The 20,368-nt window shown below is 48.8% G+C and overlaps 1 protein-coding gene across 5 annotated transcripts in view; it reads left to right on the forward strand.

Moving 5' to 3' along the window:
• The window catches only part of LHX2 (LIM homeobox 2), a 34,225-nt gene that overhangs the window by 9,616 nt on the left and 4,241 nt on the right, over nt 1-20,368 (forward strand). For 2 of the 5 annotated variants that reach the window (XM_077189112.1, XM_077189113.1), the window contains exons 2-4: nt 4,843-5,048; nt 5,690-6,072; nt 14,575-14,780. In XM_077189112.1, the coding sequence (XP_077045227.1) occupies nt 4,849-5,048; nt 5,690-6,072; nt 14,575-14,780 (789 nt within the window). In that variant the 5' untranslated portion in view covers nt 4,843-4,848. Of the gene's footprint in view, nt 1-1,131; nt 2,124-4,842; nt 5,049-5,689; nt 6,073-14,574; nt 14,781-20,368 lie in introns of those variants that run through there. The other 3 variants (XM_077189111.1, XM_054646535.2, XM_077189114.1) reach the window with 3 other exon arrangements.

Consider the following 20,368-nt stretch of genomic DNA (forward strand, 5'->3'; position numbering starts at 1 on the left):
TGAACTTCCATTGTTTCCAAGGTCTGATTTTAGGACAGACTTTGGATAGTTCCCACAGATGCCAAATTAGCTTGCATTCTGTATGGTTTCTTGAGGGGTCTTGTGGCTATTTCATATGCATTTCTACAAGAGACACTTTGTTCTCCTCTGTGACATGCAAATGACTTTAACTACTCAGCGCAATCCCAACAGAAAGATGATAAAAAGCATCAATTATTGTAAGAATGGAATGTATAAACCCAGCAAAGTTGGGCTATAAACAGAAGAATTCCAGTTTTAGCAAGGATAATGTTAACTGCACTACACCTGTAAGAGGCAAATGGCTCTGTCAGAAAACAACACCTGATGGCAATGAGCAGAGTGATGTAATAATTCATAGTCACGGATGAGGCAGCGCGTCTCATGATCTCAGATGTGCAGTCACATTTACCTTCCGTTGTGCTACCTTTGCTAACATAATTAGAAGTGCGATATTTGACATCTTTAATACTAATTAGTCCTTCCTTACTACCCACCTCCTGGATAAATATTTAGACACCATAAACAGTCTCCCTGTGCACTCTTTGTTTTTCCTGGAGAGTTTCTGAAGCTTTTCCTCAAGTTCAGAGACCTTCCTGGCCTGGTTTTCTTACAGACTACTTGGAAATTAGAGATGCAAGAGGCCTCGGTTTGTGGAAGGCTCCACAAACTGGAGTGATTCAAGTTGTCATATTCTAACAGTGAATTTTTTTCATAACGAAGAGTTATTGGGTGCATTCAACTGGTCGTAAATGTTTGGGGTATGGTGAGACGTACTCTAGAACGCCTCCTTCTCGCGCGCTGGAGAAGTTGTGCCCGCAGCCTCTCCGGCGCGCCATGGCCCGACGCGTCGCCGACGGTCACCGGGCGACAAACGCCGAGGTCCGCGAGGGGCCGGGCCGCTCCCGAGCCCGCGCAGCGAGCGGGACGCGGCAGCGCTGGCGGTGCGCGGGGCCAGCGCGGGGACAGCGCGGGGACAGCGCGGGGACAGCGCGGGGACACCGCCCGGCCCCGAGCACATGCCGGCGGCCCGGGCGCGGCGCAGCCAATGGCGGCGGGGCAGGACATGATGTCAGAGGGGCTGTAGAAAAGGCGCGGAGCCCCGCGCGGTCCCCGCGCTGCAGACGCGCCGCTCGCAGCTCCGCGGCGGCTCCGCTCCGGCTGCGCTCCCGCCCCGGGCCCCGCGGGCCGCGCCGCTTTAAGGACAGAGGGGGGCCGCCAGTGCCCGTCCCATCTGGTGCCCGTCCAACTCTTCCTCCTTCCCCTTGGCTTTTTCTTTTCCCAATGAGCTCCAGCGGGCTGGGGGAGGAGCGGGGGAAGGAGCAAACTTTGCCCCTGAGCTGCCGCCGCTGCCAGCCCTCTGGACTGTGAGTGCGTACGGTGGGCATCCGCCCCAGCCTCCTGCAGCACCAGCCTGCTCTCCGCCTGCTGCGGTCTCCCTCTCCCTTGCTTTCCTCCTCTAAATTTCGCACAGTACGATGTAAGGGGCTTGTCGTAATTTTTTTTCTTAATTCTTATTTATTTCTCACCGAAGATGGTTTAATTTTTTTTTTATTTCTACTATTTATTAATCCCTCCCAACCGTAAGCCTGCCCAGCCTTCTGCCAGCTGGGCCAGAGCATAAAGCCTGGGACTGCACCTGGGGCAATGAGCCCTGCACTGAAGAAGCCTCCTAGAGAGATGTGCCGGGGCCGCGCAACAGACTAGATCCAAGCCCCGAAGCTTACATCACCAGTTATCCCCTCTCCCGCATCCCCTTCGCCCGCCTTTTCTGCACCCCATCCTTTGAAACCTCGGATCAGTGCCTGCGCCGCGCTCCGGAGAGCTCCGCCGGGGAAAAACCCGGTGCCCAAGGAGAGACGGGGCGGCCGTGCTAGATGCATGGGGGAGGGCTCCGGTTAATGCAAGTTCTGGGCTCCTGCAGGGACCCCGACAACTGTCAGCAGCAACAGCCACTCGGGCCCTCCTCCTCTGCTTCCTCAGCGATGCTTTTCCACAGCCTTTCCGGCTCGGAGATGCACGGGGTCATCGACGAGATGGATCGGAGAACCAAAAGCGAAGCACCGGCCATCAGCTCGGCTATAGACAGGGGAGAGACGGAAACGGTAGGAGCCGAAGGAATGGGAGAGTCATGCACCCCCCTAAACATGCCAAACCCCTCACAGATACAGCTTTTCCCCTAAAATAACAGACTGGGGGGAAGCGTAAGCAAAATACTAAATCAGAAGAAAATTAAGCATAAAGGCACCCCAAAAGATGAAATGAAACCGTGGGGAAAGGCATGAAACTGTTAATTATTAATAATATGCATAGTAATAGTAACACTTGGGCGAAATGAACGGTACTGCTCTTGTGAGAAAACAGATAGACCAGCCTTTTGGTAGCGTCCAAGAACTCCTTCCCTTCCCCCAGCCTGTCCGGCCTTCCAAAGTTTTTAGGAAGAGGCAAAGTGTGGTTTTATACCAGTAACATTTTGGCACAGCAAAATTTTTTGTCTGCAGAATGGAAACACAAACACCAAAGAATCCAATTCTGTGTTATTTTTCAGGTAGGATGCCTTCATGTAGATAGTCTTTATAGCATTTATTTAAGAAGGAAAAAACCAAACACGAGTGTCTTTAAGTTATGGGTTTTTAAAATAGTTTTAATATGTGGGTTTGTAAACATGGCAAACAGAACTAGAAGATATGTCCCAGGAAGACGGATGGATGGGAATTTTTATAACTTTACCACATTTCATCTTGTCTGCTGATGCGTAGACCTTGCATATTAATACATTTAGATAATAAAAAAGATTCATCCATCTAACTAGCATTAAGCTGGCAAAGTGGACGAAATTTTCGAAGTGTCTTAAGTGATTTAACTATTTATGTATACTAATTTTTTTTTAAGAAATTACAATTCTGAAGTGAGATTATCTCGTACGTTTATTAAATGCTGTCTTGTAAACTGATACAGGCATATGCAAGGAAGATCCGTTTTCAGGTTTTCAAACTTCATCCGTATGTGTTCTTTCTTGTAATGTTATATGAAATTTGCTTGAAGGTGACAGTGAGACTATTTAATCTTGAAACACCGTCTGGAGAACGGCCTTTGTACTGGAAGGGTGGGATGCAATTTCTAATCTAAACGGTTTTGGTTTTCTTTTAAAAAGTTGATATTTCTCCGTACAATTACACAACATCCAATATTCTTTGCTGGAATAAATATTGTGGCGCGATAGTTTTATATAACTGTATATAATCTGTATGGATACACGTGTGCATGTAACAAATTGTGGGTTGGAATACTAGATCCTTGAATTCCATTTCTAGACCGCAGAATATTTTTGTTACTAGAAGAGCGAAGTAGAAAAAATCGTTATTTAATTTAAAGTGGATTTACAAGAAACTACTTTGGTTATAAAACGATCCCTACTCGGAGTTCAGTTAATGCCTTAAAGAAACAAGCTACCGGTGGGTTCCTGTGACTAACACCAGTGGAGTGCCAGGGTTTTATTTGTGTGGAGTTCTCCTAGTGGGAATGATGCGGTGCAAACGGGAGCGCTCACAGAGATGGGATTTTGTGATCCCCGCAAGCACAGGATGAAAGCAATGGGTTTGGCATGTGCTGGAAAATCAGCCTCGGTTCCTTTCGATTTCCTCCGATTAGCTGTCTTTGCTTTTGCTTTGCGCGAGGATTTAAGGCTCTAGAGGAGGTAAAAGCAAACAAACAACTTCTCCCCCGCCCCGACCCAAAACAAACTGCGTGTTGGGCACAGCTGTAAGGAAATGTTTCGGGTTCTCGTGCACAAGAACAGATCTGCCGTGGGCTTTTGTGCAAAGCGGTAAGAGTAAGTTGGGACCGAAGTGGAAAGCGGCATATTGCAAGGTCTGCCCCAGACGCTGCTCCACCCGAGCCTCCTCTCCTCTCCTGAATGCTGTTTTAAGGTGCCTGCTGGAATAAATAAGCATGCTTAAACGGTTCCGATATTTCTCCCTCTTTCTTGTTCGGTAGAAGTTGACAGGATATGGATGAATTTGGGGTTTTTTGAGGGTTTCGACTGGATTGCGATTTGACACTAAACTATTAAATTATATAGGGCTTATATTTAGTTTTATTGCTTCCAAGTTTATCCTAGCATAATCTAATGTGCTCTCTTGGTTTTAACCCGCTCTCATTCCTGCACGTTTCCCACTATTTCGTTTTCTTGATTAAACATTCTGCACCTCGGATTTAGTAACGCTCATCTCCTCCGCAGCTTTATTTACTGATCCCTTTAGCGCTTTGGGTCACAGCAGATCGCGATCCGTGTTGTTTGGAACCAGCTTGCAGAGAGCTGTGTCTGCAGCTCTGTGACTACTGGGGGTTTGATCGTAATTCATTCGGAATTTTATAGCTAGGAAAATACACACACAGACACGCTCCACATACACGCACTCACACAGCATTAACTATGCAGACACTCTCCGTAATTCTAAATTTTAAAATGATCTATCCGTGATTTGCCCTGCTCTATTATTATTGCGCCTGTTTATTGAACAGCGCCTTTTCTTGGTTTGAGACTGGAAAATCCACCAGGAAAAAAAAAGTTCTGGGTCTGGTTTGGACGCCTCCCCTAAAAGCCAGGGTGGTTTTCTGTTTGTCTCGCCCGCTTCCCCGCCTCCTCCCGGGAAGGTGGGATGCGGCGGGACCCTGGGGACCGGGCGGGGTGGCCGGCTCGGAGCCCCCGCTCCTCTGCCAGGGGAGCAGCAGCTCGGCCCCGGCCGGGCAGGGGGAGGGGGAGCCCAGCCGTGCTCAAGAGTTTCTCCCTCTCGCTAACGGTCTGTAATTGTTTTCCCCCAGCAGACCATGCCTTCCATCAGCAGTGACAGGGCTGCCCTGTGCGCCGGCTGCGGGGGTAAAATCTCCGACCGTTATTACCTCCTGGCTGTGGACAAACAGTGGCACATGCGCTGCCTGAAGTGCTGTGAATGTAAACTCAACCTGGAGTCCGAGCTCACCTGCTTCAGCAAGGACGGCAGCATCTACTGCAAGGAGGACTATTACAGGTACAGCCTGCCCTGGCCGCCGGCCGGGGACGGGGCCACTGCCCGCCGCTCCCCCCGCGGAACAGACCCGTCCTGAGGGGACTGCGGAGGGGATCCGTGGGCACGCGTGGGGCAGGCTGCGAGCTCCTGAAGCCTCCCCCTGGGGAGGGAGACTGGCGGTGAGGATGAGTCCCGAGCTGCCGAGAGGGGGCCACGGCCCGGGCACGGCTTCCCCCCAGCCTGCTTTGGCTTCTGGGGCCTTCTCCAGGCGTGCCCTGCTCGGCCTCCTGTGCTGGGTGCGGGGCCGGGGCCGCAGCGGGGCCGCTCCTCACCCGCCGCCGGTGCCTCCCGCGGCCCGGGGGTGCGGGCACATTCGCGGGCCCCAGTGTGCGTGCCCGGGGGCCGGTGCCTTTTCCTGGTGGGGTCTGGTGGGGCGGGAGCTGCACTGCGAGGTGGGAAACGGGACGGAGACTCCCGCGCTTCCGTCCCGGGATGCGCGCACGGCTGGGCTCCGCAAAGGGCCCGGCTTTGTGCCGCTGCCCCGGCCGAGGCCGCCGCTCCGGGGCTCGCGGCTCTTTGCCGCCCTCCGGGCAGAACCGACGAAGGACGGGGTGGGGGGGAATGCGCCTCTCACCGTCTCCTCTGGCCTTTCTGTTTTGCAGGAGGTTTTCGGTGCAGAGATGTGCGAGATGTCACCTGGGGATTTCTGCCTCCGAGATGGTCATGAGGGCCAGGGATTTGGTATATCACTTAAACTGCTTCACTTGCACCACTTGCAACAAGATGCTGACCACTGGCGATCACTTTGGCATGAAGGACAATCTGGTGTACTGCCGCCTCCATTTCGAGACTCTCATCCAGGGGGAGTACCAGGTGCATTTCAATCACTCGGATGTAGCCGCTGGGAAGGGCCCGGCTTTGGGAGCGGGCTCTGCCAACACTTTGGGACTGCCTTATTACAATGGCGTGGGGACTGTCCAGAAGGGGAGACCCAGGAAAAGAAAAAGCCCGGGGCCTGGAGCAGATCTGGCAGCCTACAATGCAGGTAAGAGACCCTTCCCCCAGAGCAGTTCAAATGGTCTGTTTCTGTTCACTTCCAAAGGGGGATTTCCGTTTATTTTAGCTTAAACTGTTAATAATAGTTTAGCTGCAGCATAATTATTGAGATCAAGTGCTGTCAAACTGCAATTACAGAAGCTAATATGTTAGCATTTTTCACTTCAGCTGGAAATAAAATGTTTTGAAGCAAGGTCATCTGGTTAAGGGGGGGAAGAAGGGGGAGTGCAGCCTGAAATAAAATCTGGAAACCAGAGATTTTAAGTTAGCACTTCAGAGGCCCGTGAATTTTCTTTAGTGGCTACACTCTAAAGCTGCTGACGGGTGAATTGTTCAGCCCCGTCCTGAGCTCTTGCACCCAAAGCTTTGGAAGGGAAGAGAGAGAGGAAGTGGCCGTTTCCCAAGGGCTGCAGGGCTGGCTGTGCCCGGCCCGGGGCCGCGGGCAGCAGGTGTCTGCGGGCAGCACAGAGCCTGCTCTCTCGGGGGCGAGTTCCGCTGGAGTTCTGTTCATGAGAGGTGACTCGGAGAGGAGTCGGGAAACTCGCAGCATCCCCTCTGCAGGCCCTGCCCCTGGACCGAGCCCAGCGGCAGAGGAACGGGAGCGAGCCTGGCAGCAGCCGGGGCTCGCTGGATCCAGCAGCAAACTTTCCGACGTGTTTCCTCGTTTAACCTCCCCACCGCCCCAGCACTGTAATTTTACAGGCAAAGGAATTCGAGCAACCTCCTGCCCCCCTCCCCCCCATCCCCGCTCCCCTCTGCCCCTCGCTCCACTTCTCCGTGTGGCTGCCACCAGAACGGCTGCCATCCCGGGGGCTTCCTGCGCTGCTGCTCGTATGCAATGGGGAAAAATGCTCGGACAAAACAAAATTCTTAGCTGTTGGTTTTATTCGAGGACTTGGAGGCGGAGGAGGACTTCCCCCAGTCCGGCGTTTCCCGAGCCGGGCGCTCGGGCCGTCCCGCCCGACCCTGGCACCGAACTCGTTTCCCTACTTCGTTCTGTGCCTCGGTGCCCTCTGTGCTTCTCCGCTCGTCCCAAACTGTTTCAGACTGTTTTCTCTTCTAACCTGCCTGCTTCGGACGTGTCCCGTAGGGCACAGATTTGCCTTTAACATGTTCATCTTTCCCGGAGAGGGCGTTCGGTAAAGGCCAAGTTTGCTGCGGTTTGTTTCGAGCCGCGTCCCTGCGCGCCCCGACAGCTGCGGGCTGCGCCGGGCGGCCGCTCCGCCTGCGCGGGAGGAGGAGGAGGAACGGCGGGAGGAAGGCGCGGGGGGACACCGAGAAGTGCAGGGGTGGCGAGGAGCTCGGGCTTCGGGCCGGGGGAGGCAGCTCGGGACCGGGGGGCTGCGGCTGTTTTGCGCCCGAAGGGAGTAACAATAGCGACGAAATGGGGTGGTTTGTGCTGAAAACGGCAGGCAGAAAAGGCGCATCTCCAACCGCCAAACGCACCTCGGGAACGAATTTGCCAGCTATTATTGGTTGAACTAATTGCTGAATAATTTGGAAGTAGTGCAAAAAGCAGTAGTAGTCCCAGTGGTGAAGGTTGATGAAAGGTGGATGTAGTGTTCTCGCGAGTAACAGTTCAGCTTTAAAACATGCATAAAATATACATTTTTCCCGTTAAAAAACGTCTCCTTTTCGGAGGGATTAGCTTTTAATTGTCCTTCCGCTGTCTCCCTGTGCAGGGCAGATGTTCAGATTCAAAGGACCTGTAAACCGAATCAGCGGCATCTGTCCTGGATGGGAGCACAGTCCGAGAAAGTCTCACTGCTCCCTGACTTCTAAATAAACCGCCTTTAACTGCATTTTGAAAAATTCGTTTACAAAATAATTGCCGTCTGACTTTTAGTCGTTGTTTAGAGCGTGCTACTGAAACTTTAGAGATCTTCTTTGAGTAACCCTTGGCTTCTTCGCTTAAGCTATTTATCTACTTAACTATTTACTAGACCTATAATCGACTAATTTATGCGGTAATAAGTGCCATTGATCTTGGAAATCAGACTGGGTTACTCGTTGATGTAAAATTCCACAAACGAGTAAAACATTGCAAAGCCTTGGATTTTGTAAGTTTAAAAGATAAGCCATCTAAAAATGTGATAGTTTCTCTTTTTATTTTTAGTGGAACTTGTAATTTCCTTCTCAGAAATGCACTACAAATGCATAATGTTGTCGTCTGAGGGGATCTGTTCCTGGTGATTTGTGTAGAATACTTTGTGTAAATAAATCTACACCCAGAGGTGATGGGAAAAGGGGGACCCATAAACTTGGCAGAGTCGAGACTGAAATAATTTTGTAAATTGCAGCAAACATTCATCTGCAACACGAATTAGACTGACTTTTTTCTTCTTTCTTTTCCTACTTAAACGAGACTCCGTTTGCAGGGGGATGATGGGTTTAGATGTGGATAGAGCCTGACAAGTGGAAAATAGCTTAGAAGGATGCTGAAACTTCAAAAAGACTTCTTTTTCTTTCTTTTCCTTTCTCTCTCTTTTTTTTCTTTAAGTGTGTTCCTGTGATCATAATTTCCTCCTTCACTTGTTGGAATGGAGTTTGATGGGTTTTTTAGGTCAGTAAATCAATGGCTGAAAGCTTGCTGAACACAGAAGCACCTGTAAAGAATTCTGAATACTCCCTTTGTGAATTAGACCCCAAACCTCCCACAGTCTGCTATGTTTTATTCATTTGTATCTAGTCTGGCTTTAAGACACTAAAATATCCTGGAAAATGACAGATGTATTGCGCAAACTTGGGGCACGACGAGCTGATAAAATACCCATAATCTGTACAAACAGCCAAGATATTAAGAAACACTTCCTTCCTTTGCTAGCAGGAAGATGCCTCGTGCTTCGCTGGGAGGGTGACGGGATATCCAGGCGGGGTGGATGTCCTCGGCGGATGGGGACGGGGCTGAGGGCGCCTTTTTGCCGGGGGAGCTGCGGAGGCGCCGACCCAGCTCCCGGCAGGGCTCGGGGCAGCGCCGGGGACGCCTGGAGCTGACCCTCCCAAGTGCCTGTGTCAAAAGTGGTTTGGGGGTTTTTTTCCCTGCAAAAATGCGAAAAAGCCTGGAAAGTTTTGAAGAGCGAATCCTTCTTTCCTCCTCGTTTCCCTTGGGACTAAAAGCTCACAAGAAGCTTCCCTGTGACTACTGTGACAGAGCGAGCAGACGGGAATCGCGGCTTAAAGTCGGATGTGTTGCAGAGATTTCCCAGGGAAAATTAGGGCTTACCCCTTCCCCCCTCTCCTCGCTTCTCCCCCTTCTCTGCCTCCTCCCTGGCTGTGGTCACCTTGGGGTCCCCGGGCGCATCTGGCCCCTCCCCAGGGGGCTGGGGCTGGGGTCGGGGCCGGGGCAGGCGCAGGGGCTGGGCTGGGGTCGGAGCCGGGGCAGGGCGCGGGCATCGCTCCCGCCCCGAAGGGCGAGCGGGGCCCCGGGCGCGCCGCGGGCGGCGGCAGGGCCGGGGTCCCTGGGCAGGGCCGGGGTCCCTGGGCAGCGCCGGGGTCCCTGGGCAGCGCCGGGGTCCCTGGGCAGGGCCGGGGTCCCTGGGCAGGGCCGGGGTCCCTGGGCAGCCCGGGAGCGGAGCCCGCTGCAGCCCCGCCGCCAGCCCCTTCCCCGGCGGGGCGGGTAGCGCGGAGCCCGGCTCGGCCGGGGCCGCCCGGGTTAATCGCGGCGCTCAGGGACTGACCGCGCACTCGCACCGGCCATTCAGCTCCATTCAGCTGGCTTAATTGAGGGGAAAAGCCCTGGCGGCGGTTCCTCCCGCGGGGCCCGGCCCGGCCGCCCCTCCCGGCCCCTTTGTTCTCCCGCCCCGCAGCCCCGGCCCGGCCGCGCTCCCCCCGGGGGCCGCTGCGGCCGCGGGGCCCGGGCCTTAGGCGGCCCCGGGGGGCACCGGGACGCGCAGCCCCTTTGTCCGAGGCGCCCGGGGAAGGCCGGAGTAAGAGGGCTTCCAATCCTGCTCTCCTCCGTCCTGGCCTTGTGATGCTCGGCCTGGGCTCCTTAAGACTCACTGGCTTTATCTCCTCAGAAACACTTCTTGAAATGTCAAGGTTGAGGCAGCGCTGTTGCGTCTGTTGCTCCATGGCTTGGCAGAGACACCGTCCTCTTAGTGCTGCCAGGCACCTCAGAAGCAGCCAGGGGTACCTTGCCTGCTCCCAGTGCCACAGCTTTACCCTTCTAATGCCTGTGGTGAGAATGTCAGGAATCTGCCTTCTCTATGTGTCTTCTCCTTCCTCCAAAGAGAAAGACTATGTCTGTTCCTGTCCCAAGTACCACTCTGAGGGCTCTGTCTCACCTCTGTCCCCTTGGAGGATAAGGGTACCACAAAGTCCTCTACATGCCCTGACCAAGCAACAAATGCGGCTGCACCCCTGCCTGGTCTAGTTAATCACAAGTTCCCTCTCCAGGCAGCAGGAGGTTAAAACACCCCCTTGACTCCCATTACAGAAGGAAAGGGGTGTATGTTCCTGAGCCACTATTGGGAGATAATGCACACACAACGTGTCTCTTGTTTCATCACTCTTTCAGAATCAGGATTAGTTTTCTTTCTTTTGGCATAATCTAACATGTCAAGCACAAGCTACTAAGAACAAAATTTCCCCCAAAGGAAATTTCTCTTTCTCATCTTCATGTGCCATATCCTTAGCAACCCACTAACTGCTAAGCACACACTTTGCCCGAGTCCCAAGCCATGGGGGGCTCTGGTGATCTGAGGGTGAAGCAATGTTCCCAAGTTCTCCTCCTCTAAGAGACTTTGTTACAAAAGCACCAGCACAGCCTGCTTTATGCTCCTGTTGCTGGGTTTAGGGAGGTGTTATGCATTAATCTGCAAAGGGTGTTTTGGCTACCAACGCCAAAACAAAATGTTTTCCTCTTAGTCTGTAGGGATGTGGAAATGCTGCCCGTGGACATCACCATCCTGTGAGCAGGATGGGCTGAGGGTGTGTGTGCTGCCCCTGCTGCACCAGTGGACAGGAGGAGGGCAGTGCCTTGGCTGTGGGGTCTGGGGAAAGGCACGGGGCCTTAGAAATGTTCTAGGGTCAAAAAAGAGACTTGCACTGCTTCAGAATTTGTTTTATCAAAAAATAGAAGCGAAACACTCATTAATTTAAGGCTCCTCTATTCGACTGGAATTCTACCAATTGTATTTCTGAAATCCCAGCAGGAGCCTGAGATACTGCAATGGAATGGAAATGTTACATATGGATAGTTCAGCAATTCCTTTGGGAGATACACAGGACACCACAAAAGAACAGGGAAGACAGTGCCTGAAAAACAGAGGGTTGCGTGAGGAGCATGTACAGTGTTAGTTTTACACCCTGATGCCTTTTGCAGAAACTCCTCAGCTCTTAAAATCTCCACTTACACCCTTGGCCCGTTCTGTGTATCTGTGCCTGCAACACCCATGGACACTGCAGATTCTGTGAGAGATGCAGATAATATTAGACTGAATAAAATAGCCTGTTGGGGATGGTGCCAGGCACCACAACCAAATACAAGAGGGGAATTGGCACCAGCTAGGACTATTTATGTCATATTGGGTGATGCCTGGGAGTAGCCAAACCACTTGCACAAGACAGCGAACAGCACACGCCCTCGTGCACTTCAAAATCTGTTCTGCAACTTCCATCGTAGACAAGGACATTTTGCCACTCTCAAGTGGTACATGCTTACAGTCACTTTAATACTATTTTTACTTAGTAGAAAATGAGGTAAAATGTTGAGAAATTCCCAGGGTAAGTTGTTCCTTTTCCCATCAGGGTTTGATGAAAAGCTGACACCCTCATTCCATTCTGGGAGGGTTTAGAATCAGTTTTATATCCTTGGATTCCGAGTGTATCTCATTCTCTATGGGACACATTAAAATCCAGCTCCTTGCAGCCCTAGGCTTTGTTTTGTTGCATATTAACAGGAACCAGACCTCAGTCCTGCAGACAGATATTTTGATGCATTTCCTCCTATGTCTGTCTTGTTGTTTCTTGGAGGGTTCAAAAGCCTCTAAGACGATGCACAACGGTCCTTTCCATTACCAATATCTGAAATTCTTTGGGTACATTTTAAAAACAAGCACGATTTGGTTTTACATTTCCATAACAGAATTTTCTGTGAGCATTATTATGTTATTTATCCCCATGCTCTTTATATCAGGAATTGTGGTGATGAAGGAGACTGGAGCACATGCCATGACTCCAGATGGGCAACTAGGTCCCAGATCTTAAACCCAACAAGATCTGGCTACATCCCAAACAGCTCCATTACTACTCCATTGTTACTCTCTCCCTCGAAGTATCTTACACCTTTTAAATTCAGGTGCTTGCAGGTTTCCATGCTGCAGAAAAACAAGCAGAAATGCTTCTTATGGCCAAAATTTGGCACAAGATCCAGAGGTCTGGAAAGGATTTATACAAATGTATGCACATGCACGCACACACGCACACAGACACTCACATTTCTATATACAGTACCATTTTCTTAGCTACTTTTTAAATTATAGGAGTACAGAAACAGAGGAAAGTTTGAGGCTTTGGACACTTTGGGCATATCTGTTAAACAAATGTGCTTTTGGGCTTGGAGCTGAATTTTTGCAGGCCTCGCTCTGTATTGTGCCACAGCTTTTTAGCAGGTTTTGAAAGGCTGAGGTTTATAAAGCAGCTACTGTAGCTACTGCAAACCTGCTTAGGGAACCTGGATGCATCTTTACTTAGGAATCTGGGCATTTTATTATCTGTGTATTTTTTAAATCTGTTTTTAATACATGCCTGTCAGAATGTGTGTGTTGGGGCTGAGACCCACTGATGGACAATGAATTCAGGTAACATATACAGATAGGTGCATGAGATGTACTCAGTTGCAATTAAACAGCAATAGTGGACAATTGAAAACAAGCCTGCTCCTGTGTTTAAGAAACTTACCAACAATTCCCATTCAAAAGAATTTTTGGTCGTTTTTCTCACACTGTGTAGAACAGAGATAGCAAGTTTTCATTATTTTTAGCATAAAACTTGTAGGAAATGAAGAGGGACTTGTAGATATTTGGACAGGAAAAGCTAATTAACAACAGTTTGTCAATGCTAATTTTCAGTTATATTCCTAATTTTATATTGGGTTTAAGCTCGGTTCTTAATGTTATTTTAAGAGGGTTTCTATGGTTTGCTGTATGTGCAAATAAATGAAAAACTACTTTTGGTCTACAAGATTATTCTGCTTGGCATTCAATATTTAATACTTCTTGATACTTTTTACAGTGTTCTTTTCTCACAGACCTTCTTCTTGAGCTTGATTTCTGCACGTGTATCAAACAGGGTCATTCCTCGATTTCAAAAGGATATGGCAGAAATTACAATTCAAACTAGTATTTGCAAACACTTTTAAAAAAAATTGAAATATAAACATATAAATAATTAAAAAGATTTTTCATTTAGCATGCCAGTGAATACGTTGTATTAACAGCTTTATTTCTTTAGCTAGTCAGATTATAGTCATAATTTGCTGTCTGGTAGCCACAAACTTTATTTCTTTTATAGTGTTTCATTTAATGGTCTCCCTTGTACTCTACAGGGTTTAGTTTGATGGAGGAAATAATTATGATTTTAACTAGTCTGTTCCATTGAGATTTAACTGGAGTGTATTGTGCAGCTCTCTTTGTGTGTTCCAGTGCAATTGATGGTGATACCAAGAACAGTAAAACCCTTTACAGAGCTGAGGACAGCTACTGTCCTCCCACAGAAAGTGGAGGAAAAGTTCTGTGGAGGTGGAGCAGAGGGGAAAGGAAACAGAGCTGACATTTTAAAAGCCACAGAGGGAAGGGCTGGGTCCTTGCAGGCTGGTTACTGGAAGGTGCAGGAATATGATCCAGCTGTGCCCAGGTGGGCAAGAGGCCAATGGCCCCTGGGCTGTGTTCACCCTGTGCTGGCACTGCTGGGGCACCTCCAGGGCTGGGGGCAGCTCTGGGCCACTCGTGGCAGGAGGGACACTGAGGGGCTGCTGTGTCCAGGGCAGGGAATGGAGCCCCAGGAGGGGCTGAGGGAGCTGGGCAGGGGCTCAGCCTGGAGCAAAGGAGGCTCAGGGGGGCCCTTGTGGCTCTGCACAGCTCCTGCCAGGAGGGCACAGCCAGGGGGGTCAGGCTCTGCTCCAGGGAACAGGGACAGCAGCAGAGGGAACGGCCTCAGGCTGGGCCAGGGAAGGATCAGGGTGGATGTCAGGAAACTTCCCCAAAAGCAGAGGTGAAGCCCCTGTCCTTGGAGGGACCTCAAAGCCACGTGGATGTGGCACTTGGGGACACGGCTTAGTGGTGGCCTTGGCAGTGCTGTGTTAATGGCAGGACACAATGACCTCAGAGGGCTTTTCCAAAGGAAACTGCTCTACAAATCCATGAAATGGAGCAAAGGCAGGCAGGGCTTGTGCCAGTACGTGCTGTGGTGTGTCATTTTAACTCGGGGAAATCGACACCCTACTGGCTGTGGAGCAAGAGATTCACAGGTCTTTTCCTCCTGTTGCCTTAAGCTTTAAGCTGCAATGAGAACGATGGTGACCACCTGGACAGAGACCAGCAGTACCCCAGCAGTCAGAAAACCAAGCGCATGAGGACGTCCTTCAAACACCACCAGCTGCGGACAATGAAGTCGTACTTTGCTATTAACCACAACCCTGATGCCAAGGACTTGAAACAGCTAGCTCAGAAAACTGGCCTCACCAAAAGAGTTCTTCAGGTAAGAGCCGTCTTTTGCCTTGGAAAGTAATCAAAATACCAGTTTCATATTAAAAAAGCCATGGCTTTTGCTGCTTTTCAAGATATCCTTAATAATTTGTATCTTCTCTGAGACAAAGTTAATTCCTAGAAAGTATGAGAAGAGTTATTTCTTTTCAGTTTCTGTCAAGCAGATCACTTGGGTTCTAAATTTAATGAGAATTGTGAAGGTTTGGGGCCCTGTTTGTTTTCATGGAGTTCTTTAATTCTGGTGCATGTTTTAGCTTCCAGGCTGCTGTACAAAAAAAGTGACTTATTCTAGTTAGTGTGCTCACTGTACATAGAGAGCTTTTAGTTTAGAAATTCAGAAAACATGTCAATGCTTACCTTTGTTAGAAATTAATAAACAGTTTGAATTCATTTTATCAGGATAAGGAGGAGGGTTTTTGTTAATAACTGAAGTGGACGTAAATTAAATTTTTCAAAAACTTTTACTCATAGTTTAGTAACTTAGAATGAAATGAAACTGCATTTTAAAAGTACTTTTTCTTGCTCATGGGAACACACTCCATTTGAGCTATTGTGGGAAGGAAAGGGAACAGTATTAGTTGATTCAGCTGCATTTTAATTTATGGTTCTAACTCAAGAAGTCAATTTTAATGAGCACTTACCCAAATGCCTGTACCTGGAGATAAACTTGGGCATATAGGAGCCATGGCATTCCAGGATTTATTGCTGAAATTTTTAAATGGGTCTTAATTGTAGAAAAAGGATTTGTGACCTTCCTAGAGACAGGTAGGGCTGCGAGCCCCATCCTGGGAAGCATCGTGGACAGCTCACAAGTCACAGGCAAGTGGAGGGCAGGAGACAACTACTGAGGAGAACTGAATTCACTGGAGGGATCCTGGAGCTTTCAGAGCTAACACCTACCAGAAGAAGGAACAAAGGTTTTGTAGGCTTCCCAGTAAATGACAAACTGTACGTAACGACTTCTCATGGCTATGTCCTCACAGCTGGATTGGGTTTGTTTTTCTCAGCCTGATTTGCTGTGCAGGAATGGATTCCTCTGGCAGAGTGAACATCCTGATGTGGTGTCTCACAGCAACTGTCCTTAAACCACAACATGGCTGAAGTCATCACTGCATTGGTCTCTCCTTAGACTGACCCTTCTCCTCTGTTTTACCCTCAGAATTTAGAGACTTTGGTAGTACCAATTCACACCTGAATTACCTGAGAAGCAGCACATCAGTGTCTAGAAGTGTCTTTATCTCAATTATCTTTCTGTTCTCTCTTGTCCCTCCACGCCAACTTTGATTTCCATCCCACCCTTCTCTTTTCACTGAATGGGTCTTTCCTTGCATCTTTTTTCCAGTTTATTGTCTCTGTTTCTTCCTATTCAGAACATATTTCCTTGTCTCCAAAACTGGACTTCACCCCATTACTCTTCTGTTCCTCTTTCAGTTTCTTCCTTGCTTCACTGCTTCTTCATTTCATTTTACACATCACAATTTGCAGCTTTAAGGTGCTTTGTGGTTCTTCTTTTGTTTGTTGCAGAACTTTACAATTCCACCAAAGTTTTGTTATCATTTTGGTATTTGGTGTTTCACTTCTTTTACTTTCAGAGTTAAATACTCCTTTATGTCCAGACTCCTTTAGCTGCAGTTGGTGGTGAGGATGGCTCCCTGAGCATGATGCTGTTGGGGGCAGTTCTAGAAAATGGAGTGACACTTTGTCTGGTATCACTTGAGTTTTCCCGCCTCTTATGAGCACTCTCTAGTGATGGCTGTTTTGTTTGAGAATTTATTTGGGCCATGAGTACACAAACTTGTATTTTGTATGTTTCAGAACCTTTCTGCCCAGTTGGTTTATCTCTGCCTGTGAGTGACAATAAAGTTCACATAAATGAGTTTTAGGGTTGCTCTTTGCTGGGAAAACTCACCATGATGTTGGTTACTGAGACAGTGTCACTTGTTAATTCTTTGGAGCCAGAGGCTGGCATCCATCTGTGTCACTGATTGAACACAAAGTGACTCACTGGCACTATTGATGGAAAGCAGCACCATTAGCACCAGCCTGTCCCACACCCAAGGTGTTTGCAGGTGTAGGGGCACACCTGCCAGGAGCCAGAGCTCTGCCACACTCCCCAGCAGGTGTTTGTGAGCTCTGGGACCTTCTGTGTGCTCAGATCTCCATTCAGCTGGTGAGGGATCCCGGCTCTGTGGACACATTTCATAGAATTTATTCTGAGAGGAAGTGCAGGGAGCAGATCAGGAGAAAGGTGTACTTCCTAAACACACAGAACTGAGCTCCTGGTGATTTAGGGAACAACAGCAGTGCCCTTGCTGTAGAGACAGCCCCACATGTCGTGTAATGAGGGGACTTTGTAGAGGAGCAGAGAATTTGAGGATTTTCTAAATGTTCTGTGATACTGGAGTTGGAAGCCCTGACTGGTGTCTTTGCTTTATATACAGTTTGTCTCCAGCTGCACATGTCCAGTGGTGGGATGGCCTGGAAATGTAACCTGCTTCTCAGAATGCATTTCCTTCAATGTCTTTGTAATGCATGCTCAAAGTAGCCACATTCAAACACAGCAAACTTATTTATGTTTTTAACACCTATTTTTATTTTGTTTCCTTCCAATTGAAGTTTACATTCACAATTTAATTTATATCTTATACTACAGCTGAGGAACATAAGCCTTTTATTGTAAGTTATCATTAGTAATTAACGGCCCCAGCTAATTGAGCTAACTAACGTAACTGGCATAAATGCTGCTCTCTGGGGAACTGCCCTTTCTGTCTGTGAGTTCAGAAAAGGAAGGTGAAGGTAGATAGCCCTGAGGAGGTGTGATGTGCTAGCTGTAGGTATGTACCTCTTCTTTCCCCAGGTGTATTCTTATCTGGAATAAGATTATCCACAGCCTAAGCACTTCAGGAACATAAAGCATCATTTTTCAGTGTGTGTCTTGTACATCACTTATTTTTTCTTGAATCAGTCCCCAGTAAAGTCACTCCCAAAATCCTACAGAAATCACCGCATGCATTTGGACTCTGCTGGTCCAGTTTCCAGTAGTAAACAAGGCTAAAATATTTCCATCCCATGGAGGGACCTATGCTGCCCTTTAGTGAAGGTTTGCTTTAGGCTGCAGGCTCTTCCTGAGCCCCCATTCATTAAACATCTCCTTGAACAGTTATTAATTACAGCAGAGTCATCACAATGTGTGTGCAGTTAGTGAACATAGTCTGCTTTGTGGTGTTACATCCTCTATCTACATCCTCCACTTACTAAGTGAAATTCAGAGAACCTAAATGTCTCCAGGTAGCTGTGTGAATGAGCAAAATTGGTTTAAAATTTTGTTTTTAGCAGAAGCTGTTCACACAGCTAATATGTAACAGATGCAGCAATGGAGTTGTTACAAACCAGAATATAAAGTCATCTAAGGTGATGATCCCATTAACTTCAGTATCCAAATCCCTCACAACACTTAGTGTGTTTATTTTCAACACTCCCTTATCATATGGAGATGTTATTTCATTCCGATTTGACTTGGTAGAGACAAAGAATTTGCTGCCCAGATCACTGAAGAGGGAGTGCAATCTTTTCCCCTCAGTAAATATAATTCTGCCCAAGTGCTGAGTGCCCACTCCACTCACCGGAGTGTGGCAGCAGCAGTGGTGGGTCTTGCAGCTGCTTTTCATTTTCCACTGGCAGTTTTGGGCTGTATCTTCCCCTTTGATTTGAAATAGCTCAGCCTTGTACTGATACAGTTGGACAGAAACCCACTAAATACTTCCCAATGATTTTGTTTATTCCTCAATCCTGAAGGAATTGTGTAATTGATGTGAGATAAGTCCTTCTGGAAGGATTCTTCCAGTTCTGTGTGTCTGGGTGGTTGTTTCTGCCATGCCCTTCCAGGTGCACGGCATGAGCTGCCCATGGGAGCCCTGGGAGCAGCCCCAGGAACAGCCCTGGGAGCAGCCCCACGGGCAGGGGAACAGCCCCAGGAACAGCCCCAGGAACAGCCCCACGGGCAGGGGAACAGCCCCACGGGCAGGGGAACAGCCCCAGGAACAGCCCCAGGAACAGCCCCAGGAACAGCCCCAGGAACAGCCCCACGGGCAGGGGAACAGCCCCAGGAACAGCCCCACAGGCAGGGGAACAGCCCCAGGAACAGCCCCACGGGCAGGGGAACAGCCCCGGGAACAGCCCTGGGAACAGCCCCAGGAACAGCCCCACGGGCAGGGGAACAGCCCCAGGAACAGCCCCACAGGCAGGGGAACAGCCCCAGGAACAGCCCCACGGGCAGGGGAACAGCCCCGGGAACAGCCCTGGGAACAGCCCCAGGAACAGCCCCACGGGCAGGGGAACAGCCCCAGGAACAGCCCTGCTCCTCTCTCACCACTCTCTAACACAAAGGCTTTGCTGAGGATGTCAGACTTAAAGCACATGCCAGAATGTCCATTATTTCCACTATGGTGGGAATAATGATATCCCTTCTATCATAAGACAAGGTGTTTTTAGAATTCAAATAATTGGATGTATTTTCAGTAATAATACAAATATTTATTATTATACAATTTTAAAGAGCCTTGTAACCATAGCTGATTAACCTTGACAATATTCCAGTGGGGAAGGAAGTAAAAGCAGTCATATAATCTCTATTTTCAGATAATACTTGCAGGATTATATGATATTTCCATGTCTAATACGAATTGCCTCTAATAAAGAGACAATGAACCATGTGCAGCTCCTGAAAGCAGTATGGGTGGTCATTGGTAAGGGCAGCTGAGCTCAGGTTTTCATGAGAGTGGAAGATGAAGGGAAATCCATAAACACCAGGAATCTTTCTCACTTTATGTACTACACGTTTCCAGAGAATACCACGGAGCCTCTTGCCCTGGTAAGGTGAAGGAGCAGCTGGACATTTAGGAGAGTGTCATGTTTCCCATATTTGGGACTACCGAATATAAAAATATGGGTATTTTAATGAACATAAGTGTGAAATTGTGCAGAAGTAGGTGTATCTACAGCTGGCCAACTGGTTTGTCTGTTCTGTTTTAATTATGCCATGGCTACATGAACACACACAGCGACAGCGGCCAGCTCCAAACTCCATTTCACAGCTCTTATCCTTTATACAGTTGCCAGAAGATATTTTAAAGAAACCAACCACTAAATTCTTTTGTGGAACAAGTAGAAATGATTTCTACCTGAAAGGTAAAAAGTCCTATGAGAGTTCCAGTTGCTGTTTTTGCTGTTCCTGAGCAGTTGGTGCTTGAGCCTTTGTGGTTTAAGTGACCAGAACAAAGTGCTCGGCTTCACCCACAGCCCCTGCACACGAGGGACTCTGAGCAGCCCCACGAGAGGAACTGCTTGGGAACCTGTCAGGCAAAAACATCACTTTGGGCTCTGCCCCTTTTTGACCACGTTGCTGGTCTGTAGCAGGGTCACTGCTCTACTGGACTCTGATAAAATCATGGGAATATTTTCACTTGTGCTGGTTTAAGAGAACTTTTGTATATGAAACTGATAAACAGCCTTTAAATGAGGTGTTTTAACAAAGCAAATGGCAACATAAACTGGTCTAAAATACTGAGCTTTCAGAAAGAA

The sequence above is a fragment of the Agelaius phoeniceus genome, chromosome 21 (assembly GCF_051311805.1).
Source record: "Agelaius phoeniceus isolate bAgePho1 chromosome 21, bAgePho1.hap1, whole genome shotgun sequence".
Lineage (NCBI taxonomy): Eukaryota > Metazoa > Chordata > Aves > Passeriformes > Icteridae > Agelaius > Agelaius phoeniceus.